The following is a 27,082-nucleotide window of genomic DNA, read 5'->3' as shown; positions in this document are numbered from 1 at the left end:
TTTTTTATGCCAAGTTTTAATAAATTAACTCCAAAGATTTATTTTTTGGGTGTAGCACTTCCAGAAACGCACCTGCCTGAAACACACACACACACACACTTAAAAGTATTGTGGCTTAGGTTTGTAGACCCTTTTTCAAAATGTTGAAGTGGTGTTTTGGTCTAATTTGAATCTTACAAAGCCCTTTAATTAACATCTCACAAACTTCATAACAATTTGTTATACATTATTTGCACAAAACTGCTTGGACCAATAACTGAAAAGCAATCAGCCCCGATAGCTTCAATTGGAGGATCCAACTTAATAATAGGATAAGTGTCTGTCTGTGATTCACCATCTTTTGGAATGACATAACCGCTAAATGTTTTTATGATTAAAATACTTTGCATTTGTCGTTCCAACAGATTTCACATTGCAAACACTAAGACTGCTTTTATGAATCCCATACTAAATGGCGTATAACAGAGACATATGGATTGCATGGTGCACTATAAACATTAATACTGAGGTCTACGTTGATTACTTGGATTTCATTCTGCCTCAGTTGGGTAGCATCGCTAGTTAATGTTTTTTTTTTTTATCTTTTTCACTGGTACAGTTTTGGCCAGACCAAAGTAAGTGCTTTACTGACCCCAAAGACACATAAACAGGGCATTAGTTATTCTAATACTTTCTAAAATACCAAGATAATTAGTAAGTAAAAGTATTGACTCCTTACATCAGTAAGAAAAAGCAGAAATGAGAATGGCATTAGCACTGAGGCAGCAGTATGAGCTGGCTTGCCATTATTCAGATGAGCAGCTCCATTGCCATATGCAGGTGAGCCCACCACAGTCCAATGATGTATTCTGTACTGTGGCAAAAGTAAAATGTCCTTCTAAGCTGCTAAATGGCCTACAACAGCAATAAAATCAGCAATGCATTGTATTAGTACTGGAATGGTCCATGGAGCAGAACAGCAAAATAAAAATGCTCCAGATTCACTGAAGAGTAGGTAATCTAGCTTCTGGTTGGTATGAAAACCCTTAGCAACTGCCATTATCGAAGACCAGGTTGTGATTTGGATTTGGATGAGATTTCAGATTCTTACTTTAACACATCTATTAGGTGCGGTTCAATTTTAACTTCCGCAAATTAAAAAAAAAATTGAAAACACTTAAAAGTAATCATCCAATTAACTTTCATCTTTTTGCAAGAAAGATTATTAAAATGGCTGACAAAATCCATAATGATGATTTTGGGCTATGCTGTCTTCATCTTAAAGGTATACCAGTTAATAAAATGCAAAGCAAAGTTGTGTTGTTGTTCTATATTGTTTTATGCATGACGTTTTTGGAGATCACAATGATAATGATTGGATTGCTTTGATTTACTTTAGAGTACTGCTTCATTTGGTGCGTGAAGATTAGAATAGCTGAGACACACACGTGGATGACAGAATAATTACTTTATCAGTTTAATTTAACATTCAGGAAACATTTATTTTGTATTAAACATTGCATGGGTGAATCTGTGTGGTCTTGCCTTTCATTTGGTCTGGCATATTTTTATGCAAGAAACATTTGAAATAATGGAAGTTTTTTTTTTTTTTTTTGCTCAGCTTCAGTTTAGATTCCAAATAATATTTAAGTGGCGCTTCTTTGGGTGTCTGCTGGGTCTTTTTCATCTGCTTCCTGCTTTGTCTCCTGCAGGTTGATGCTGCCACCTGTAAAAACAACGGCAACCAAAAAAAAAGAGTGAATTTCAGTCAGTCTTTATTTAAGATAAATTTAATTGTGGTCATCATTACAAAGCACTTTACAAAGAAAGTAAGTAGGCAACATATATGCTTTTACAAAAATGAATTAGCAAAAACTGACACTACACACGCATTTGAGAGCCAGGCTGAAGGCTGTGCAAATTTCTCTCAATTATATAAACTCAAAATGTTAAGTCAGATATTCTGTTATTAAATTGCCACGTGTGGAATCTATGAAATATTTAGAGAGCTGGTCAACTTGCTTTTCAATATTCAGAAAATAGATAGAACAGGTAAGCTGTTTTTGCCTGATCAAATTACATCCATCATCACGGTAAAATCGGCTCATAAGCTCTAGGCTACCTTTACAGCGTTTTCCTATTTCAGTTTTCTCAAATCATCTTTTTTATTTGACCACCTGTGCAGGCCTGTCCGTTTTAAAGAGCGATGTATGAATGTAAACTGAATTGCCCATTGGGTCCCTCTGGTTGAAGGGTGGTCTTAAAGAACCCCACTGATTGCTCATGCTTTCACTCCATCCTGTTTTATTTTTTTTCTTTGGGGTCATTTTATTAAATATTCTTCTTCCAGATTCTCTGATCATTGTGCCATGTTGGAAGTTGTTGCTAATGTGTATTGAACACTTTATTTGATGAACTAACAAGAATTAAAACTCCACTTTCTTTTCTACTTGCCTTATTGTAAGTTAGTGTGTGTGATTTATGATGGACTGGTGCCCAGTCCTCTGCTATTTCTTCCCTTGTGCCTGATGCTGCAGGGACTGGCCTTGTCACTGAACCTCCACCACAGTGAAACCGTAAATTGATTGAGTGGATCAAACTGCTGAACAGTGCATTCTGTTAATTCAATGCATAATGCTATTCGCTTTTTGCATACCTTGCTAACTGCCTAATGGTTAAGAAGCTAAAAAGATCACAACATACAAGTACATAAAAAGAACATTTAATCTGTGAGTGTCAAGGAGTTCTTCTCTGTGCTTTGTGGTGAACCGCCATGCTGACTAGGGTTGATGCCTGCCTTGTTCTCGATGCTCCTGGGATGGGCTCCAGCTCTCTGTCACCCTGAGTGTGATAAGCCGATTTACAAACTGAATTCATGAAATTATGGCCATAATTCTCGGCACTAAAAGCCGTGGCAACAGGAAGCATCTTCCAGGATCTTAAAGGGAAGTAAATGTTGCAGTATTGTACATTTTTTGTTTAGACTGTGAAATGTAGGTTGAGCTTTCACAATAAACAGTTAAGTCAATAATTAGACAAAGAAACTGAGAGTTAAGTTCTGCAAGCCCCCTTCAGAAGGATTTTCCCCCTTCCGCTAGCTTGTTGACATTGATCCATTTATACTATCCTGCCCAGTTGCCTTTTGAAGTGTGCCAGTGTAACGTGGCTCAGCAGGTTGCCACTCTTCCCTGCAGCATTTCTGGTGTTTTTTTTTTTTTTCCCTGAAATGCATTTCTATGTAACTTCTACTTATTTCCATAAATGCACTATTAGCTAATACACTCAAAGAAATCAACCCGATTATCTCTCTGATCCTGAGACATGCAATATAGATCTTTCGACCACAAGTGCCACTCACATGTTACCATTCTTAACATGGACTGGTGAGAGAGTATTCTCTGATCTTTTCTGTTTTAAAATGTGTGTATTTATAAACATTATAAGGCTTGTCTTTCATTAACTTGTGTATAAAGCCACCAGGTTTTAAAGAAAACCTTCTTCCCTATCACACAAGCATGCTGTACGCTGGACATTCTGATTATAGTGTTTTTCCTTATCAGTTTAGCAGCACAAGGAGAAACGGGGCCGAGTGGCTAATGTGTAGTAAGTCTTTTTTTGCGTTGGTAGTTAAGGGTTTTCCTCTTATACCATTTTCAAAGTTGGCCTTTTCAGCATGTTTTATGTACTACCTGGTAAGATAAGAGTGGTGGCTCTTAGGCTAGGGATCTGTGCCGGAAATCAGAAGGTTGCCAGTTCAAATCCTATAAACGCCAGAAGTGACTTGACTCCGTTGGGCCCTTAACCTGCAATTGCCCCGTCCTGGGTATGACGTTAAACTGCATCCAGCCCTGCAAGCAGGTCCTCCAGTTTGCTGGGAAAACTTGGGGGTTGATGGCAGGATTGGCACTCCAGCCACTGTAAAAAAAAAAAAACAAAACCTGACACTATTCCAGTATGGTGCTGAGATGTCACCCTGGTCCCAGTCTGGGTGGTTCATCATGTGGTGGGTGCGGCAACACGCTGTAAAATCGGCGCATGCTCCCAACCTGGTAAGATAAGCTTTAACAGTATCCATGGGACATCTCAGTCAGCTAATGTGTTTCCCTGTAAAAGTGCAGATGTCAGTTGCAAGACCAAAGATTTGTTGTATTTATGAAAAAGCCAGGTGCCATCAATATCTCGCATAGAATCAGCAGGGTGTGAGATTTCTAAATATATCATTAGCCAAATCAGAAGGTTTTTTTTTCCTTCTTTTATGAAATTCCTGTGTGTATTTAAGGAGGTTGTCACTGTTGTTTATTGTAATATTTCTTTGTTTCTTGAGTTTCTATAAAGCTAAATTCTCTTTGGGACAAATACAATTTGTTAACTATTAAAAGTATCCATGTGACAGCCTCCCTTCATATCTGTCAATCTGTTTTATATCCAGCAGCCATTTCCGTATCTGTCTGTGGTGGTATAGCATTCTGGTTTAAATCTTGTGCTGTTGCTGTGTGGAGTTTTAACGCTGTCCCTGTGTTTGCATTTGAGGCTGATTCTAAATTGGCCCTGCATGAGTGGGGTCTACGATGGCTAGCCTACCATTCAGGGCTGATTCCTGCTTCGTCCCCATGCTTCCAGGACTTTCTCTGGACCACATAACTGTGACCTGGATTAAGCAGGCTTGAGTGTTTTTTGCAGCTTGTTAATTCTTAAGAGACTTGAGTAAAAAATGCATACTTTATAATAAGCATCTACATAATCTGAAATCTGTATCAAAGTATCTAATACTAAAGGGCATCGTTCCCTGCTCACTTCACTTGCCAACCCCTTCCCCCCGCGCCATTGTAAAGAGCGGGGCTGAACGCACCCCAAGGAGCCGCGGTTGCTCCTCCGAAACCCCTCTTAAACGGTGATACAATAAGAAACAAATAGTTTTTTTTATCTCCTCTTTGCTCGATCAGCTGTTGTCTTGTTGCTGCTGCTGCTGTGCTGCGTGATCTGCACTTCGAAGGTTTAAAAGCCTGTACAGCAGCTGTCATTTTGTCTCACTGCCTTGTCTCTCTTGTCCCCCAGACATCCTCAAACACTATGAGATCTCTTTTCGCTGTTCCGTTTTTTCACAGAGTAGTATTTTCCGTTTGTTTGCGCTAATGCAATCTTTACTCTCATTTTTTTGAGACTTTCGAATTTTCCGACTTCCATTATCTCTAACCTGCTCTGCATGTGTATCATGTGACTTGCTTTCAAAGGTTGTAAGTATGACGCGACTTGTCCGTCTCTTGGGACGTGAAAGTGTCTGTCTGTCTCTCTTCAAAGGATCACATCTCCTTGCAAGATTTTTTTTTATAATAGAGAGATTTAATTTTGATTAGATTCTTTGTAACTAAGGCTATATTATAAACATTGAGTAATTTGAAAATATAGTCAAATGCACTTCTATCTTGCAGTATTTTATTAATAGGGAGTGAATTGCAAATTACAGCATGCCGACCAGTGTTACACAACAACAGTATGAAAGCTTGAAATGTTTTTCAGTACTTTTTCTGTATTTCTTAAAGTTAAATGCAAAGATATTGTCTTTTTCCAATATGACTTATAAGAAGCAAGATGCAGAAATGTACTTCTCAATGAGATGAAACAACAAGATAAGTACGGTCTCAAAAGCTATGCTGAAAACAAGAAAAGTGCTAAACATGACATTCTTTGTATTAAAAAGAGAATCCCATTTATATACCACAGTGGCATTTACTTTTATTAATTAAGTTTGCACTCATTGTGTTGTGAGGTTTCACTAAAGTCAGTCAGCCATTTTCCAGCCCGCTGTATCGTAACTCAGGGTCACGGGGGTCTGTTGCAGCCAATCCCAGCCAACACAAGGCACAAGGCAGGAAACAAACCCTGGGCAGGGTGCCCGCCCACCGCAGGGCACACACACACACACCAAGCACACACTAGGGACAATTTAGAATCACCAGTCCACCTAACCTGCATGTCTTTGGACTGTGGGAGGAAACCAGAGCACCCGGAGGAAACCCACGCAGACACGGGGAGAACGTGCAAACTCCACGCAGGGAGGACCTGGGAAGCAAACCCAGGTCTCTTAAGTAATAGTATTAAAATTCACAATAATGAATTGATGTTCATTCTCAAAACATCAATGACAAACAACCCTCATTAACCTATTAAGTATAACAACGCTCGAGCAATGGGGTAGGTATTGGGAATCTCATGTTCATGTCTTATTTTTAAACTACCTACTATATGTGTTTAATGCATGAGAAAAAATGGTCTTACTTGCAGGGGATGTTTGCCTTTCTGATTCCTTGTCGTCATCAAGGGAGTTTTCGTCGTCTGTGTCCACCAGTACCAGCACTTCATTGTGGTCCTCATTTCTACATTCAGAAGGAGATTGGCACAATAACAGATGCTTTAGCCATACTTTTTTACCTCCCATATCGCGTAATGTTGCTACTTTCTATCTTTCCTCACATATTTCTTTTGTGAATTGGTTAGCCATTTTATTTCTGTTTCTGCATCTCTAAACTCTTATTCCTAAGTCATTCCATGTCATAAATGAAATTTTACAAGCTTATATCCAACTAACCCAAGCAAGGTATTTCATGTCACTAATTTATATCTCCAACACCTGCATTTATATTGTCAAATGGGTTGCATGCATAATTAAGAACCAAAAATGAAATACAGTGACAGCTTAAAAGATGTAATTATACACAAGAAAAGGTGCAGTAAAACATTTAATATTTGTGTTACTACTGTTTTTTTATTATAGTAAGTTGAAAAAAGGGAACATAAAGAAGTGCAATTAGCATAATTTTAAATGATTCAAAGAGGTTTATTTTTAGACACACTGGTGTGTGTATTTTTCATTTTCTACAAACCCAAACTTTTAGAATCTTCTCTTCGGCCTATTCACTTACATTCCCATTCATGTTCATTAGCATTCATACCACAAGGTTTAGGGACAGTTTTTAGTAGTCATAAGACCACTCGGCAGCTCCTCCAACTAACAACTGATTGAGTGTTCCTGATGTGCATTTCTTAAACACATCATTTGATGATATATATTAGAATGTATGGTGCTGTATTAATTGTCAGTTGTTGACATTACACTTCTGTTTCCAGTTTGTGGGAGACATGCAAGTAAGAATCTCTGTATTTTTTTTAGACATGACAAAATTGAACTGGAACTTAATTGACCTCTCCTATTTTATGATCAAAATTTTAATTGTGTTGAACCAGTACAAAAATGGAAATAAACCATTTGTCCATCCTCCATTATACAGGTACCTAGTATCTAAGAAACAGTGGAAAAATCAACCCTCAGATCGCACTATAAGAGACTAGAGGGCTCTGCCCCCTGCTCGCTTCGCTTGCCAACCCCTCGGCGGGTGCTAGGCACTAGCCACTTCGTGGGTCTGCCGCTCGCGTATGGGGAAGTGGATGTACAATTTTAACAGATTGTTATTTTCATGGTAATTGTTACATATGCATAATAGACTTAACTATTTTACATTACAGCAAGTAATTTACCACATTAAAAAATAGCAAAATGTGATCAATTGAAAGAAAATTATGTTTCATGTTGCGTTAGAGGTTTTCATTGCGTTATACGTTTTTGTTCTGTTTGGCTTTGAAATTAACACTCAAATACTTTTTAAACTTAGACTTTTACTGTAAAACTTAAGTAAGAGCAATTTTGAATTAACTTTTCTTTAATATCGCATTGACTTTTGATTCCGTGTTTGGAGTTACATCGTGACAACGCAACATATAACTGCCCGTGAGTGAATATTGTTTCTTTCTCTCTAATAAATAAACTAACTTTTTCGATTGTTTGTCCCTGTGATTTGTTAATTGTCATAGCAAAAGCTATTCTAACTGGAAACTGTAAACATTTTAATATGAATGGCATATCAAGATCTCCTTTGGTGTCTAATGTTATCCGCGGAAGATGCACTACATTACCTTTCTTGTCGCCTGTTAAAATTTTACGTCAGAATTATTCGACCAATTTTGAATACAGTTAGGATATGCAATAGGACAAGATTATCACTCATACATAAATTACACAATACCATTATGATAGATCCTTCTTTCAACAGTAATTTGGCTGGTGGAAGACCGGACGATGTTAACAGTTGTAGATCTTCTACAGGATATTGTAAGATGATGTTTTCATCTTCCGCACAATCACCACCAACTGTTTCAGCATAGTCTATTGATATGCATTTAACCAATTTGCTGTGTAACCGATCGACAGTTGTCGCGTTAATTTGTTTGACTTTGTTTCTCTGTGCTAGGATTGCTCGTGTACTCATTTCTTCTGTTGATATCCTTTTGGGATGAAATTCTTCAATAAGATTTGGGCATAAGTCCTCTTTTACTGGGAACTTAAAGTGAGGAAAACGTAAAAATTTATAAAAGCTGAGAGCACAGGAACTGTGAGTGACAAAAGCATTCACACGAGTGAGAGGACTGTGGCCGTGGGCCGTTAACCATAAATGGTTGAGAGGAGGGCGGGACTTGAAAAAAATCTCTTGGCAATAGTCTTGTCTCAAGATTTTCTTTTATAATAGAGAGATATATTAAGAGAAAGGACTGCCTTGAGAGAGGGTCATAGATCAACAGTTAGGCAAATAATACAAGTTTGGATAACGGTAGATAGTGGCGTCTTGTGTTTTTAGGGTTTTTTTCACAGCTTTAGCCTCTTATCTTCGATGTCCAGAACCTGATCTTTGATAGCCCAGCCCACCCTTCCTTCCATCCTTTGCATTCTGACATGCATGGATGACACATGTGAAACTCCATGAGACAGCCCCCGACTCATCTCTTTATCTGTGCGAAAATTCCATGGGACACTGCCCTACTCTTAGACTATATAAACACTCCACAGGACACTCCTTCTCTCTTAGACTGTATGAAAACACTAATATACTGTATTTATAGGAATAGTGGCATGATCACAAGGGGGACTAAGCCCATAATAAGTTCTAAAAGCTAGCGAAGTGCCTGGTTGCAGGCGACCCATTACTTAGTTCTGGAGTTGAATGACCCATTAATGTAGGTACTTCTTGAGCTCTCTGTATCCAAGTTATTAACAGAAGACTTCCAGAAACTGGTATAAAGAAAACAGGGAATCTTCCTGTGAAAGGCCAATTTTAACTTGTCAGCAATAGTGCCAAAAAAAGATCCTCTACTGTATACAAGTAAGAGCAGAAAGGTCTAAGCGATTAAATATATGTGGTAAAGAGGAGTATCAACGGAGAGGATTTAGGAAAGAGAGTTAGAATTGAACGATCAGAAGCAGCAGCCAGAGGGGACAATTAGAACATTTCAACAATTTTGATAAGAACAGGTCATTTAGCTCAACAAATTTGGCTAGTCCTTTTTACCTAATTTCCTGAAAACAAATATCAAGTCGATTTATAAAGTTTTATGAAGTCCCGCTGTGTATCACTCTACTTTGTAACATATTCCTTGTGTCCTTAGTTCAAACATGTGTGTGAAATTTACCCATAACACCTGTGTTGTTGCGTTCTTGTTGAAGGATTCACTTTAAAGTAACAGCATGGACCTAACATGCTAAATCCCTTCTGTGACGGGCTAAAACAATTTTCAGCTGCACGTGTTACTCTACGCAGGTTCAGAAGCCCTGTTGGCAGCTGTCTGAGAAAGTTCTGTGTTTAGCTTATCTTGTTAAGACAGGCACTCTGCAATCCTGTGATCAGTGTTCAAATCCTGTTGCTGATAATGCCTTGTGGCAAATATGTACTTGCAGAGGGAGAGGTGGGGCTGACATGCCTTCATAATTTTAAACACTTGAATCACGTCTCCTCTTACTCTCTGTTTTCTTAAACAGAACAAATATCATTCCTTGCAGTTCTGGACCCACCCTAATTGTCATTCTCTTGACTTTCTTCAATGCTACTTTGACTTTTTTGTAATATGGAGATCAAAACTGCACACAGTACTCCAGATGACACCTCACTCACTAGTTAGCTGTACAGCTTAAGCATAACCTCCCTTGACTTGTACTCCACACATTGTGGTATATAACCTAACATTCTATTAGTCTTTTGATCGCCTGGACAACGATGAGTCCACTATGACTCCTAGTGTTCTTTCATGTTCCAAACATTTCATTTGATTTGCCAAAAACATACCCATGTCTGAATTCTGTCTAGATTAATCTGTAATGATGTCATTAATTCTAGATCATGTGCCAGTCCACCTAATTTGATACCATTGTCAAGAGTGACCAGCTTGCTATGTATAGTACTGTGCAAAAGGTTTAGGCAGGTGTGAAAAAATGCTGTAAACAAAGAATGCTTTCACAAATATAAATAATGATTGTTTATTGTTATCAATTTACAAAATGAAAAGTGAGCAAACAAAAGAAAAATCTCAATCAAATCAATATTTGGTGTTACTACCTTTTTCCTTCAAACCAGCATCAATTCTTATACTGTAGGTACACTTGCACAAAGTCAGGGATTTTGTAGGATTCTAGTCAGGTGTCTGATCAACCAGTTCTACCAAACAGGTGCTAATGATCATCAATGTCACACGTAGTTTGAAACACAGTCATTAACTGAAACAGAAACAGCTGTGTAGGAGGCTTAAAACTGGGTGAGGAACAGCCAAACTCTGCTACCAAGGTGAGGTTGTGGAAGACAGTTTCATGTCATGGCAAGATTGAGCACAGCAACAAGACACAAGGTAGTTCTACTGCATCAGCAAGGTCTCTCCCAGACAAAGATTTCAAAGCAGACTGGGGTTTCAAGATGTACTGTTCAAGCTCTTTTAAAGAAGCACAAAGATACGGGCAACGCTGAGGATCATAGACGCAGTGATCGGCCAAGGAAACTTAGTGCAGCAGATGAAAGACACATCAAGCTTATTACCCTTCGAAATCGGAAGATGTCCAGCAGTGCCATCAGCTCAGAACTGGCAGAAACCAGTGGGACCCAGGTACACCCATCTACTGTCTGGAGAAGTCTGGCCAGAAGTGGTCTTCATGGAAGAGTTGCAGCCAAAAAGCCATACCTCCGATGTGGAAACAAGGTCAAGCGACTGAAGTATGCACGAAAACATAGGCACTGCAGTGCAGAAACATGGCAGCAGGTGCTCTGGACTGATGAGTCAAAATTTGAAATATTTGGCTGTAGCAGAAGGCAGTTTGTTCGTCGAAGGGCTGGAGAGCGGTACAATAATGAGTGTCTGCAGGCAACAGTGAGGCATGGTGGAGGTTCCTTGAACGTTTGGGGCTGCATTTCTGCAAATGGAGTTGGAGATTTGGTCAGGATTAATGGTGTTCTCAATGCTGGGAAATACAGGCAGATACTTATCCATCATGCAATACCATCAGGGAGGCGTATGATTGGCCCCAAATTTATTCTGCAGCAGGACAACGACCCCAAACATACAGCCAAAGTCATTAAGAACTATCTTCAGCGTAAAGAAGAACAAGAAGTCCTGGAAGTGATGGTATGACCCCCACAGAGCCCTGATCTCAACATCATAGAGTGTGTCTGGGATTACATGAAGAGACAGACGGATTTGAGGAAGCCTACATCCACAGAAGATCTGTGGTTAGTTGTCCAAGGTGTTTGGAACAACCTACCAGCCGAGTTCTTTCAAAAACTGTGTGCAAGTGTACCTAGAAGAATTGATGCTGTTTTGAAGGCAAAGGGTGGTCACACCAAATATTGATTTGATTTAGATTTCTCTTTTGTTCATTCACTGCATTTTGTTGATTGATGAAAATAAATGATTAACACTTCCATTTTTGAAAGCATTCTTTGTTTACAGCATTTTTAAACACCTGCCTAAAACTTTTGCACAGTACTGTATATTATAATCAAGGTTCAAGTTCCTTGTATTATACCTTTTACTTCCAATATTTAAGATCATTTCACACCCATCTGCACACTGTGACTTGAATTCCCACTAATGTTAGTTTGATCTTACTTTTATTATTATAATTTTATTACTTTTATTCTATGTTAATTAGTGTTCCCTAATTTTAATTCTGATTTATTTTGTCTTTTTTCCCTTTCTTCATCATGTAAAGCACTTTGAGCTACATTGTTTTGTATGAAAATGTGCTATAGAAATAAATGTTGTTTGTGTTGTTGTTGTTGATCAGAAGGCTTTTATGTCGTACCTCATGAAAGGTTTCCCGAAAATCAAGAGAAAAGCCAAGCAAAATGACACCTTTTATTGGCTAACTAAAAAGATTACAATATGCAAGCTTTCGAGGCAACTCGGGCCCCTTCTTCAGGCAAGATGTAATACAGAGACTGGAGTTCCTAACACGGTACAACACCCTAGTACTACTGAAAATCAAGATAAATAATACTATATGCACCTTTCTGATTATATTCTTTTGCTTCTTCCTCCTAGAATTCCAGGATATTAGTGAAACACTCCATTTGTTCTTGTCCTGTGTTGCTCGGTCTTTTCTCTAAAAATTGCCTCCATTCATTTGCATGTGATGTTAGGCTTACTGACCTATACTTGCTTGGATTGGCACAATCCCTTTTTTATGGGATAACATTTGTTATGTTCTAGTTTTTAGGAATTTCCCCCATGTCTATTGACTTTTGAAAAACGAATGTCAAAAATATTTTGAATATTTCAGATATTTTCAAAATGTTTTGAGGAATGTGTCCGGTACATTTAAAGAACAATGATGTCTGTATGGGTCTGTGTCAATTCCTATAGCAATTAGCAATGTTAAGAAAGAACAGGATGTTATCGGCTCAAGGCAAGATTTTTTGATGAGACAACATGCAAATTAATGGGGGTGATCACAGATTTTATGAAGGTGCCTTGACAAAAGCCTTGAAGGAAAGATTAAAAACAATAAGGGATAAAGGAATGGGTTATTATTTAAGAAAAAGTCATATATAATGGCAGGGCTTTATGTGAAACTTGAATGAAATATTACATTAAAATTTGGCCAGATTTATGTGGCGTATTTTATCTGTATATAAAGCAGAGAGACTTCTCTTTATTTTCCATGCAGTGTGACACGCAGTTTCCCAGGTTAAATCATGCACACTTGGACTTTTCTTTCTCCTTATTCAATGCTTTTGCTGTCTTATCCAGTAAGACAGTAGCTTACAAGCTTCATCAAAAATGACAAAAATCTAATGTAAAATGTTAAAAAATGGAGGTACATTTTAATAAAGTCCTACATGTATTAACACCTGAACTTTCATGCACTTGTTTCACAAATGCCAGCAGAATGCAGCTCCATGCCATTGAACTAACTTGCAGCACAAGGGTCTGACCTGGGGGCGGCAAGCCTGTGCTTTCAGGCTGAACTGCATTCCAGTGGCACTCCTGTCCTTCTCCTTCTCCTCCTCTTCCTCTTCTTCTTTGTTTAAGCATGTTTAGGATACACCATTACAATGCTGGAACACTGCCAAGTAATTATGCCTGCATGTATGGCAATATAAAGAAAGAGTGGAAAGATTTTGGGTATCAGCGGTTTCTCGCAGTAGTATACAAGATGGGTGTAGACTAGGTATGTCAGGTGTTAACAAATTATCAAGTATCCAGAGGTTGTGTTAACTTACAGTATAAATTGGTTAATAACAATAGTATTACAAACTAGTGCACTATTTCCTGTGACCTGATTCAGTGTGAACCTTTATTTTTTGCAGCTAATCATCCAAAATGAGGTCTTTTGTCCAAAAATGCTCTGCCTTACTGAGCTGTAATTACTGACTAATTCAATCATATAGCAGCTCTGTGGCCTATCAAAGCAGAGTATGTAGTCCGCTTTTCCACATTGTCTTGCAAGTTAGATCACCACTATTTGTTGCTTTTGCTGATGGACTTAACCTCAGCCAGAGTATTACAAAAACAGTTTTATACAGTCATCATTGTCATGTGAAAATTAAAAAAATTAAAAATTAAAAAAAAGTTATAATTTTAAATAAATTATAAAATATAAATTATAAAATTTTTTAAAAAGTACAGTGAAATTCTTACTTGCATATGCTAATTATCGTGCAGCTTATCACCACCCTTTGGCACCATGATTAACGAGTATAACTACCTTACCTTGAACCTTCTCTGTACCTTATTTAAAAAGTCTCACATCATTAATATAACTAATTTAACTAATTTTGGTATCAACATCAAGCAATTGTCGGCTCAATGCAAGATGTTTTGATGAGACAACATGCAAATTAATGGGGGTGATCACAGATTTTATGAAGGTGTTATTGTGTTATTGCAGATGTTATTGTGCATCTGGTTGGATTGGAAATTAACGGACGCAACAAAATGGCAGGCTGAATCCCTTAAAGAGAAGAAGTAAATATTGGTTTCAAAGCTTATATTACAGTAAACCATGTACAGATTGGCAGTATGGAAAGAAATGAGTACAATCAAACGATACACATCACATTTCTACTTGGAGAATAATTTGTTTTGTTAGCTGTCTGAAAATTTTTTAAGTAATGTTATATGTGCATATTTCATTCTGGATAGCCCTTTTTTATGTTTTGTCCATAATTAACATAACTGTAAAAACATCCACACGTCTATCATTATTGTACCTGCTTAATTCAATTAAAGTTGGTGGGGGTACTGAAGTCCAACATATGACTTATCTTGGGCAGGATAATAATATCTAAGGGGCTGCGCCCCCTGCTTGCTTTGCTTGCCAACCCCTATCCCGTCTTGTGCTGTTGTGAAAAAGGAGGCTGAATGCACCCCAAAGAGATGCAGTCACTCCTCCAAAACTCCTTCTTTAAAACGGTGATGCAACGGAAAACAAATTGTTTTTTTTTACCTCCTCTTTGCTCAATCAGCTGCTAGCTTGCTGCTGCTGTGCCGCATGATCTGCATCTTGTGTGGCACTTCGAATGTTTAAAAGCCTGTACAGCAGCTGTCCTTGTGTCTTACTGCCTTGTCTCTCTTCTCCCCCAGACATCCTCAAACACTATGCAATCTCTTTTCGCTGTCCATTATTTCACCGAGTAATATTTTCCGTTTGTTTGCACTAATGTGATCTTTACTCTCATTTTTTTGAGACTTTTGAATTCTCCTACTTCCATTATCTCTAACCTGCTCTGCATGTGTATCACGCCAACATTTTTGAATTCTTTACCACGTTCTACTTTGTCTTTTTCCGGCCCTGAATTTTTAAGAGATGAGAGCACAGGAAGTGTGTCTGTCAAAAGCATTCCAACAACTGAGAGGTTAGATGACTGTGGTCTTGTTTGAAAATGGTTGTAAGTAGGGCGTGACTTGCAAAAGTCACCGTCTCACGGGACTTGCTTCCAAAAGTTGTAAGTATGATGTGACTTGAGTGTCTCGTGGGATGTGAATGTGTCTCTCTTCCAAAGATCACATCTCGTTGCAGGATAAAATGTCTTGTCTTGTCCCAAGATTTTTTTATATAATAGAGAGATGTACTGTACTCTTATTGGAAATATGGAGAAAAATCATGTGCTGGCCATATTGGATTTTTTTTAAAAATTCCTGTCACAATGTCTATTATATACCTATAAAATTGCAGTTCCTGATTGCATAACATAGCATTCCCAAACTTGCTTTTTCCACTTCAGGATCATGAGGAGCCAGAGCTTATCCCAGCAATACTGGACTCAAGACAGGAACTAACCACATATGGGGTGTCAGTCCATTGTAAGACTCACTCTTACACACAAGCACATTCACCTGGGGCAAATTTAGAATAGCCAGTCAACCTAAAACAATTTTGATAAGGGGGGAGAAACCCCCATTAGGAGATTAATACGCCAAGCTTCACACAGATGACCAGACGTGGGATTTGAACCCAGGGTGCTGTTATCTGTGAGGGCCATCCACTGCCCCATCATGTAGGCTTTCCTGTTGCAATGCTAATTTGTTATATTTTAAATTACTACTACTACTACTACTACTAAAAATGTACTTAATAATCATAAATAACATAAGTGCACATACTTTTGATGGTGAGATACACTTCCATTTCTCGTAGCAAGGGGTTCTCAGTTTTACAAAAGTATATCCCTTCATCAGTGTCTTTGCTGCAGTTGACAATTGTCAGTGAGGAGACTGGGCCAACCTGGGAGATGACGTACTTGCTGCTGTCGCGAATCTCCTCCTTTCTCATCCAGGTGATTTTAGCAGGTGGGTTAGAAACCTCGTCGCTGCAGCTCAGGGTCACGTTGTGCTTTGCAAAGCCAGTGACCAGTGGGTATCCTACCGGATATGGAGCTCCTGGAAAGTGTCAAAAGATAAGCATTTTAGTTTCTATCAGAAATGTTTCATTAATTTGTTTGTCACTCCCTTTACAGTTCTAACAATGAAAACATCGTAATTGACTGACTTTTCCGAAGGTTCAATCACTTCGCTAAATGTGCTGGTAAATGCAATATCAGATGCAAGCCTGTTTTATTATTCATTTATGTCCAGGCCTCTATTCGTCTTCTCAGCAGCAGCAAAAACAAAACCTGGTTTTTAATTTTATGCAAAAGTAGATGCAGCAAGGATAACAATAATTTAAATTTAAAGATTTCTTATCATTCCATGTCTAAAGAAACTGGAAATTTGTGGGTTTTTTTTTTTTTCTTCATATTCATATGTTTAGATGGTAGAGTCCATACTGACCCATCTGCTGTTGTTCAAATTGTGTCCTGACAAATATTCTACAACTGAGATTTATAAGAGTAACCACTACACATTTACAAGGCCATAGTGACTGTCACAACATGGTTCCAAAGCAGAAAACACACTTTCGTCTGGGAAAGGGAGGTTCTAAAATGCCCTTGCACCACACTAAGAAGTCAGGAGACTCTTTGGCAGTGCAGAATACATGATGAATGAAAGGCACTATAAAAGACTGGTTATCTTGAGGCGATTGTAAATCTCGTGTAATAACATCATCACATCATATTAATGTACTGTATTATATTATAGTACATGTAGAGGAGGCATGGTGGAGCAGGAGATTGCACAATTAATCCATTTTCAAGATTAGTTTATTGTAAAAAAAAAAAAAGGGTCATAGGCAGCCATCAGCTTTGGATGCAAAGAAAAAAAAAACCAATCCTAGATGGTTTGCCATGTTATTGCAGCCTGTACACCTATAAACAGTCATACCACACCAATCTAGAGTTGTTAGTTAACCTAACTGTACACTTTTGACATTTAGTGTGACAACAGAGTAGGCACAAAAACCATACCCAGACAATGCTCATGTGGCAATTTCAATCATGGAGTTGTGAGGCAGCAGTGTTAACCTAGGCTCCAACAAGTTGCCCATAGATGAATACATAATATACTGTATATAATATGCACATTCATTTTATTATTTTACTTCCTTGCAAGGTGGATGGTAAGGTGGCCTTATACTGGTAGCAACAGGTATATGATGAAAATCAACATGGACAGAATAGCAACTTGTCAACAAAGAGAAACTCACTCAATGTCACAGTGCAAGCTTTCTCTGTCGTGTCCTGCAATTCAGGATGCCACCCCACACACTTGAAGGTCTGGCCGTCATATAAGTCAGTGCTGTTCATTGTCACCACTAGACTGTCAGTCCTCCGAGAGACATTGAGTTGCTGCCTCGACCCTGCTGGTTTAGTATTATCCTCTTGCCAGAGTAAAGTTGGCTCAGGCTGCCCACCAGGCCAGGAGCAGAGCAGCAGAAGCTCAGAACTGCTGTTGGGCGATAAACTAGAAAAGCACTGAGGTGAGCCAGTGGGAGGACCTGCAGGAGAGAGGTGAAAGAATACAGAGATTAATAGTTGTGTATATTGTATAATACATTTAAAAAGTAAAAAAAAAAACATTTAAAAAGTAAAACATCTTTTTCAGTTACAGTGCTGTGAAAAAGTATTTGCCCCCTTCCTGATTTCTCAAATTTTTGCGTGTTTGTCACACTTAAATGTTTCAGATTATCAAGCAAATTTAAATATTAGACACAAAATGCAGTTTTTAAGTGATGATTTTATTTATTATGGAAAAAAAACTATCCAAACCTACATGGCCTTGTGTGAAAAAATAAAGGCAAATGCTTTTTCACAGCACTGTATGCCATCTGTAGAATGTCACTGATAATCCAAGCACCATTTTTGCCTGGGTCCTGGACATAGTCATGGGGAGCTGGAGGCTAGCCTGACAGCACTGAGCACAAAGCAGGAAATTTTAGGAATCAACCACCACTACTTTTATCTTTATATATAATACGCTACCGTGGCTGTTCGTTTGTCTGTCCAGGATTTTAAATCGCCTGTAGCTCGCAAACCGTTTGAACTATTGACCTGAAATTTGGTACACGTACTACATGACGTCTACTATCCGCTTTCGGGATGATGACTGACCTCCAAGGTTATTCCTCTCTTTATTTTTATTTTATTGTAAAATCAACACTCGGCAGCAGCCAGCAGGGTGGCAATGCGGCACATGCGTACGGGCGCCATTCTCATCCCTACCACCTTCGCCGTCACTTCCCCTACCTCTTCATATCTTAAATCATTCTTGAGGTAGATTGAAGACTTAAGCGCCAGCTTAAGTGAAAAATTTAAAGAAAACGTACTAAGTAATTGCAAAACAAACACTGACTTAATGAGTTTTAACGGGAAAAGATGCAGACGGAAGAAGAGAAGAAGCGGGCCACTTGGGTGGGAAAAAAAGAAGAGCTGCTCAGAAAGCAGCAAGCGCATCAACCTCTGAGCAAACGAATGCTAAACGTACAAAGAAAGAGGATGAAAACTGTAAGTCAAGTGTATTCACTGCACGTTATCGTGCAGTCCACCGTTACTGGTAAAGTATAATTAAACAAAAAAAAAAAAAAGGAAAAACCGTTTGTAGGTCTGGGCATTGTGCATACCAGAAATAACCATTTTAACCTAGGTAGCATCCCTGATGGGAGACAAACACAGCTTGGTGATTGTACACTGTGATGATTGGCCACGGCCATCACACGGCAGAACGCCAGCTGGATGGAAGGACCGGGGGAGAGAGCATCTGCAAGGCACTACCTCCTCTGCTGAGAGTTGGAGTGTGGCACAGCCCTCTTGGGTTCAGTGGGGGCCTTGGGGAAGCTGCAGAGCCCTACAGGGGGCTTTCACCACACCTGGGGGTGATTCCAGGTCTGATTAAGGAGGAAGGAGAAGACGAAGCTTGCCATGGAGGGAGTGGAGTCAGTAGGACAGAGAGTGACCCAAGGAAGAAGGAAGGGACTGAGCCTTTGTATATTTTGGCGCTGTACTCTACTGTGCTGTGCTCTGCGGAGCAAGAAAAAAGGCGCTTCCCCAACTCTGAATTAAAGGATGTTGTGTGATGCACTTGTGTCTCCGCCTGTCTGTGTCTGGTTAGGGCGGCCATACGTGCCCTTGGGCTATCACAATTCATAAACGTTGAATTGCATTTTCCATACTGCTGTACTTTATGATCTATATCTGTCATTATTTAGGAAACATGACATTCTGTTTCTTCTTCTAATATTACTTGTTTTGTAAAATTCTTTTTGAATTATGACTGATTGATATTGCATATACACTCAAATGAAATAATGGAGATAAATTTGAGAACCGCTGCCCTTGATAGTACTTTGGGTCCACCTACTACTTTAAATGGTGTGCTCAGCAATGCAGCATCATCTGCAGGTACAAGGAGGTGGCTTGTTTTAATCTGGCCTTTTGCTTCTGTCTTGCATGATTCCAAACAAAGAATAATAAAAATGGTTTGTGAAAGGCAAAAAACTCTATGCCACTGGTAGATCAAGAAGTAGAGATTAGTCTGGTTAAGTTATTCATCGAGAGTAAACTTTTTGAAAGCTGTCGGACATCACCGAGCTGAAGTGCGTAAAGATGAGTGGGAAAGAATTCCACTGAGGCAACATGAGGATGTAATTGATTCTAACAAGAAATATGCAGTTTCAGGTAGTGCTGCCAAAAGACGTGCTGCCATGAGTTACTGAATCAAAGGATGCATTCAGAGTGACACCTTTACAAAAATAATGTAAATAAAAGAGACTGGCTATTGTGTTTGTCTTTGTCTGTGTCTGTGCACCTTTGGCAAAGATATCTTGCCAAGTACTAAAGGTACTTATTGAAAATCGTAGGACTATATTCAAGAGAGTTATTGGAAAAATATACGTATGCTTACCCATGCTAAAGTAATATAAATATTGCCTAAGGTGAATCATTACAGCATTAGTAGTCCTACTGTTACATGCACAGAGTACAGTAAAATACTTTCATATCCAACCAACTATGTGAACAACACTGAAGGAGTGGTACAGAAGCAGTGATAAGGTGATTAGTGAGGTGCATGTTATAAATATTTTCAAAAGTTGTTTGTTAAGGAATGATGAGTTCAGTTGGGTATATTTCAAGTTATGTTTCTCAGCTCAGTGCATTGTCCAGTGATTCTAATACAGCTACAAAACCTAAGACATCAACTGAGAAATTATAGACTATATCGTTTCTTACCCTTGTGTTAAGAAGGTGGTTTGTGCTTTAATACATTATGCACTTTAAACATTATACAGTATATCATATGTGGATATAGTCACCTGTATGACTAATAGAAATGTTAACTATCTGAGCAGTACTGTGTATTAGTATATTTTGTGACAGACAGGCTCCTGCCCCTTCAGCTGGATAGACTGTCATTCCCGAGTCCCTGAGTTAGATTAAGCTGACCAGGTAGCAGCTTGACTGACGTGACGCAACTCTTTCGACCTTGACTAATCCAATTCAGGGTCACTTGTGGGGGTTGTTTTTCTGATGTGAATATCTGATCCTTTATTCTCTCATTTTCTATGACCTGATCATCTGGGGCACCTGTTCAGAGTTTTCCCATATTTCTTATATCAGCTTGGGCTATTATTTTTTCTGTCCAGACAAAAGGGAGAGAACATCTCACAGTCTTGTGCTATGCCATGTTTATTCTGTCTTTTTGTTAATATTTTGCACATCTGGTGCTCTCATCTGTGACCCTGAAAATCAGAAATCCATACTTTCCCCATTTGTTCTTGCTCCTGAACTTGTGTGGACAAAGTTGTCTCGATCCAAAATTTTCTGTCATCATTGACTAATTCCTGATATTCAGCCCAGAGGTAATGGTAGTCTTGTGCTACCCTGCCCATAGAGCAGCCCTTGATCAAGCCATTGTTTCTTTTCTACCATAACTCTTTTTCATGTTTTCTTTCTGACACAAACTCATCAATCTCTTCTTTTTGATTCTTTAAGCTAAATATTCTCTACTTTTGAGCATCTGGGACTGATCCTCAACATTTACCATCTTTGTTGATATGGGCATTTGGTAAAACTTCTCACAAGCAAAATATAGCCTTTACTAAAGGTTTAGACATTATTTAAATATTCCCTGTATGAAGCTTTGGATAGCCTGCCTCTGTTAAAGTGATGTTAAGCAGATGGACCACTGATTAGCCCTAAATACTATAGTCAATCAATCCATCTTTTTTTATATAACACTATTAACAGCATGCATTATCTCAAGGTGTTAAAGAAAAGCACACATTGCAAAACGGGAAAAAACAGTAAAATAAAAATAACACAGCTGATAAAAAAGTAGCTCTCACATGTACCAGGAAGATCTTGGATATATAGTACACTTAACAAACAGATTTTTAAACTGTGAAAGTCTAAAAGCGCCATACATATTAAATTTGCTTCAGTTTAACACAATGAGTTACACTACAATAGTGACAGATAAAGTAACAGGACAGGATAAGTTCTAGTTTGAGCTTTACAAAACTGAGTTATTGAAGCACATACAGTTAGGTCCATAAATATTTGGACAGCGACAACTTTTTCCTAATTTTGGTTCTGTACGTTACCACAATGAATTTTAAATGAAACAACTCAGATGCAGTTGAAGTGCAGACTTTCAGCTTTAATTCAGTGGGGTGAACAAAACGATTGCATAAAAATGTGAGGCAACTAAAGCATTTTTTTTAACACAATCCCTTCATTTCAGGGGCTCAAAAGTAATTGGACAAATTAAATAACTGGAAATAAAATGTTCATTTCTAATACTTGGTTGAAAACCCTTTGCTGGCAATGACAGCCTGAAGTCTTGAACTCATGGACATCACCAGATGCTGGGTTTCCTCCTTTTTAATGCTCTGCCAGGCCTTTACTGCAGCGGCTTTCAGTTGCTGTTTGTTTGTGGGCCTTTCTGTCTGAAGTTTAGTCTTCAACAAGTGAAATGCATGCTCAATTGGGTTAAGATCAGGTGACTGACTTGGCCATTCCAGAATTTTCCACTTCTTTGCTTTAATAAACTCCTGGGTTGCTTTGGCTGTATGTTTTGGGTCATTGTCCATCTGTATCATGAATCAATTTGACTGCATTTAGCTGGATTTGAGCAGACAGTATGTCTCTGAACACCTCAGAATTCATTCGGCTGCTTCTGTCCTGTGTCACATCATCAAACTCTAGTGTCCCAGTGCCACTGGCAGCCATGCACGCCCAAGCCATCACATTGCCTCCACCGTGTTTTACAGATGATGTGGTATGCTTTGGTTAATGAGCTGTTCCACGCCTTCTCCATACTTTTTTCTTGCCATCATTCTGGTAGAGGTTGATCTTGGTTTCATCTGTCCAAAGAATTTTTTCCAGAACTGTGCTGGCTTTTTTAGATGTTCTTTAGCAAAGTCCAATCTAGCCTTTCTATTCTTGAGGCTTATGAGTGGCTTGCACCTTGCAGTGTACCCTCTGTATTTACTTTCATGCTGTCTTCTCTTTATGGTAGACTTGGATATCGATACGCCTACCCCCTGGAGAGTGTTGTTCAATTAGGTTGGCTGTTGCTCTTCACCATGGAAATGATTCTGCGATCATCCACCACTGTTGTCTTCCGTGGATGTCCAGGTCTTTTTGCTTTGCTGAGTTCACCAGTGCTTGCTTTCTTTCTCAGGATGTACCAAACTGTAGATTTTGCCACTCGTAATATTGTAGCAATTTCTTGGATGGGTTTTTTTCTGTTTTCGCAGCTTAAGGATGGCTTCTTTCACCTGCATGGAGAGCTCCTTTGACCGCATGTTGTTTGTTCACAGCAAAATCTTCCACATGCAAGCACCACACCTCAAATGAACTCCAGGCCTTTTATCTGCTTAATTGATAATGACATAATGACGGACTTGCCAACACCTGCCCATGAAATAGCCTTTGAGTCAATTGTCCAATTACTTTTGAGCCCCTGAAATGAAGGGATTGTGTTCAAAAAAATGCTTTAGTTGCCTCACATTTTTATGCAATCATTTTGTTCACCCCACTGAATTAAAGCTGAAAGTCTGCACTTCAACTGCATCTGAGTTGTTTCATTTAAAATTCATTGTGGTAATGTACAGAACCAAAATTAGAAAAAAAGTTGTCTCTGTCCAAATATTTATGGACCTACCTGTAGTGTTGTTCTGTCCTAGTGGATTTTGGTGAACTTTCAAGGTATTAAATGAAGGAATGCCTCTTAGAGAGACAGTTAGGTCTTTGTGAATATGAAGATAGACTAAATCTTGTAGGAGCCACAAAGCTGGTCTCTTGCAAGGAGTTGCATAATTAGAAGTAAGAGCAGTAAGAAAGCCAGCATTGGAAGATTTCGATTCTAATTTCAGTCTGTTGTGTTTATATGGCATAAGACATGTAAAGCAGTAAAGTGTTCTGAGATTTTTGAATAAACAGTTGTATAAATGAGTGGCACAGCTTTGAAGATTCAGGGAGCCGGTGTACAGGAAAGCTGAGAACAAACTGAGTAACAACATTTTCTTTTAGTCACCACTTTAGCAGTAACATTCTTAACTTCTTCTTCTAATCTGTCCATACATTACACATGGCATCCATTTAAAAAATGAGAACTACAGCAACCCATCCAGGGAGCTCAGACAATGTCTAACATGGTGAAAGCTGGCATATTTATTTGAATAGCCTGTCATATCTGCAGATCTGAAACTGTAATTAGAGACACATCCAAAGTCAGTTCCCCTGCCCTCATATTCATTGCTCTCAAAATGGACTCGCGAGGTTTGCTGTTCTAACTCTTTGTATGTATTTTTGTTGTCCTTAATATTATGGAATATGATCACAAACTCACAGAATTACATAGGGGTTTGGAAATGTGGTGGCAGTTAAGAAATGATGGCCACATGAGAGAGTGTAAGAATAATTTTAACAAGAACAGGTAATTCAACCCAAAATAACCGGTCGATCTCTATTCACTTAACGGTTTCAATACTTGATAGTTTAGTCCATATACTGTATCTGTGGTTCACTGGCTGAAAAAATATGAACATTTCTAACATTTGTGCAGAGAAAAACCAAGCAAAATGACACCTTTTATTGGCTAACTAAAAAGATTAAAATATGCAAGCTTTTGAGGCAACTCAGGCCCCTTCTTCAGGCATTTACCCTTGTCTGTGGCCCTGAGTTCTTGTCGAAAAAATCATTTCAAAGCAGCAGCTGGAACCCACAATACTAATTCCCTTTGTAATTTTGGGCAATAAACTGTAAAGATCCAACTGTACCTCATAGCTCATTCCACACTCTATTCTTTATGAACAGCACAACTAATGTTCTCCCCGTGTCTGTGTGGGTTTCCTCCGGGTGCTCCGGTTTCCTCCCACAGTCCAAAGACGTGCAGGTTAGGTGCATTGGCAAACTTAAATTGTCCCTAGTGTGTGTGCCTGGTGTGTGTGTGTGCCCTGCAATGGGCTGGCACCCTGCCCGGGGTTTGTTCCTGCCTTGCGCCCTGTGCTGGCTGGGATTGGCTCCAGCAGACCCCCGTGACCTTGTGTCAGGATATAACGGGTTGGATAATGACTGACTGACAACTACACATGCCAGTCTAGATGAGACCTTTCTATTGGGTTGTATTGCTTAAGAATAAGCTTCTTGATTTTTACTCAACACATCATGCTATGTAACCTAAAATCTTAAGATAAGGAAGTTAGCATACAAGATGTTGTTTTTTTTAAAGGTAGACATATCGCGTTGCATCTATGAGTTTTTTTTTTTTAGTAATTCCTGTTCAAAATTGCATGTATTTGTCTTACCTTTAAATAGTGACATATCATAATATTTCCAAACCCACTTAATCCATTTCAGGGTCACTAGGGAGACAAAGTCTGTTCCTTTGGCATCAGGCGCAAGGCACAAAATAAACCCTGTAGAAGCAGTGCTCATCCATAAATGTGCATTCACAGACAGTAGAAGTAATTTAGAACTGACGATTCACATGACCTGCTCCTGTTTGGGATGTGGGCAGACAACCAGAGGACCCACAGGGAGAACATGCAGACTACACACAGAGTCACCTAGGACACTGGATCTGTGCGGCAGCAGCACTAAACGCTGCACCTCTATGCTGTTTCTCCACAGACTTTATATCACTACATTTTTTTTGCTAATCTTTGGATGTTCATTTGTTTTAAACACGTTCTGTAAAATGTTACGTCAATAAATGAACAATATGCTTACAATTTTCATAGCAGTCGTAAATTTCTAATTATTAAATTGCTACTTACTGAAAAGCAGCTCCTAGGCAAAGGTTGTCATCTAGCTTTCGGCTAATTTGTGCACACAATGCAAAAGTGCCAACTTCATTTACCTCGCAGCCCTACAAATCCACGATCCCATATTGTACTTTTATTAATACAGCTAACACATTTATCCAAGTTGACTTACGGCACTTGAAAGATGTAATTAGTTACATTTCTTTTTTCTTTCCAATTTGGCAAGTGAAGTGATTTGCTCAGGGTCACACAGTGTCGGTAGTGAGATTTGAACCCGCACCCTTAACCACTACGCTTAACCACACTGCCAGCCATACTCTGCCACCTCCTTCTGCCTCATCTCCTCTGTTTTCTTGATAACTTGTAAATGAGAGTTGCTCTCGGTTTATCTCATTATTCCTCTGTAATCAAGTACGTTCAGCATTATCCAATAAAATAGCAGGTAACTCCAAAATAAACTATGAAATATCTAACTTTAAAAGAACTCAAAAGTTTAAAAACAATCAATTGGTCAGCTAACCTGTGTTTAAATTGCTTTTTAGGAATGTGCAGCTTTTCATGCAGCGTCTTATTTATTCCAAGTTCAATTTCAGTATCTTCTTGAAGACAGATTGCAATAAAACTGTGATTCTTTTTGTATGTATGTGTCTTCATTACAGCACAGAAATGAGTGGGCCTGGCTTCAACTCGGTGTTGTTGTGGAGTCAGCACGTTCTTCCTTTGTTCAAGTGTGTTTATTGCAGGTGCTCCAATTTTCTTCCACAACCTGAAGATGCACATTGTGGGCTAATCGTGAGGGTGAGTGGCTATCTTCCTGTCCTTGCCCATAAATTGTCATTTATCCTATACTTTATGGATATGTTACAGTTGTCTTTGACCCTGTGGTGGGAAAAAAGGGTTCAGAAAATGACAACTTTTCTCATTTATGGAAGTCCTGCATATCATGCTATACTGTTTTCACAAGGTACAAGACATGGGTTGCATGGTGGCGCAGTGATTAGCGAGTCCTACGTTCCGCTGAAAGCGACTTTTAACAAGGTTTTAAGCCATGTGTAAATGGGAAACTCGTCGACAGCCTATTTTTGCTTTCTTTGTTCGTTAAACACCAAGACCCTTTCTTCTGGCCGTTTATTTTCTCCTGTTGATGTGGCTACCTTTTTTGTCGATAATTTGTTTAAAGAAGACACCGAAACCCAGAGAAGCTGCCTATAAGACAGCAGGAGCAGAGTCTATTCCGAAAAACGAGTCGCATTCGTGTTCTTTTTTTTTTCCTCCTGTCAAAGTAAACAGGCAGCCCCCTCTCCCTGAGCTCACCTGTGTCGGGAGGGGCGAGGCCTCCATCTGCAGACACAAGGATTGAGAGGCTCAGTAGCACAGGTCCCCACATCGCCCGTCTTGGTCGGTTTCGGCTCCAACTGGAAGAAATCAAAGCGCACTGATGTATCGGCAGTAGGAACAGGAACCAGAAGCCGAAAGCCGATGCGCAGGTGTTCTGAGCGTTCGTTCGATCTGCCTTGGCCACGCCTCCACTTCCACCTCCAGCTCCTCCTCCTCCTTCTCCCTCACACGCTCGTAATGCCTGCATCGTAT

The 27,082-nt window shown here is 39.1% G+C and overlaps 1 protein-coding gene across 1 annotated transcript; it reads right to left on the bottom strand.

Annotated features, from left to right (window-relative positions):
• Nucleotides 1-1,455: 1,455 nt before the first annotated feature.
• On the bottom strand, nt 1,456-27,082 carry vsig10 (V-set and immunoglobulin domain containing 10). The gene is made up of 5 exons (XM_051921351.1): nt 26,807-27,082; nt 17,432-17,722; nt 15,952-16,227; nt 6,256-6,353; nt 1,456-1,705 (listed from the first exon to the last, which is right to left on the bottom strand). Exons 1-5 carry the CDS (start codon nt 27,075-27,077, stop codon nt 1,490-1,492), a joined length of 1,152 nt encoding a protein of 383 aa, XP_051777311.1. The 5' UTR covers nt 27,078-27,082; the 3' UTR covers nt 1,456-1,489.

The sequence above is a fragment of the Erpetoichthys calabaricus genome, chromosome 18 (genome assembly GCF_900747795.2).
Source record: "Erpetoichthys calabaricus chromosome 18, fErpCal1.3, whole genome shotgun sequence".
NCBI classification, from domain to species: domain Eukaryota; kingdom Metazoa; phylum Chordata; class Cladistia; order Polypteriformes; family Polypteridae; genus Erpetoichthys; species Erpetoichthys calabaricus.
Note: the sequence above shows the minus strand (reverse complement) of the source record. Positions and strands in the feature narration are given on the sequence as shown.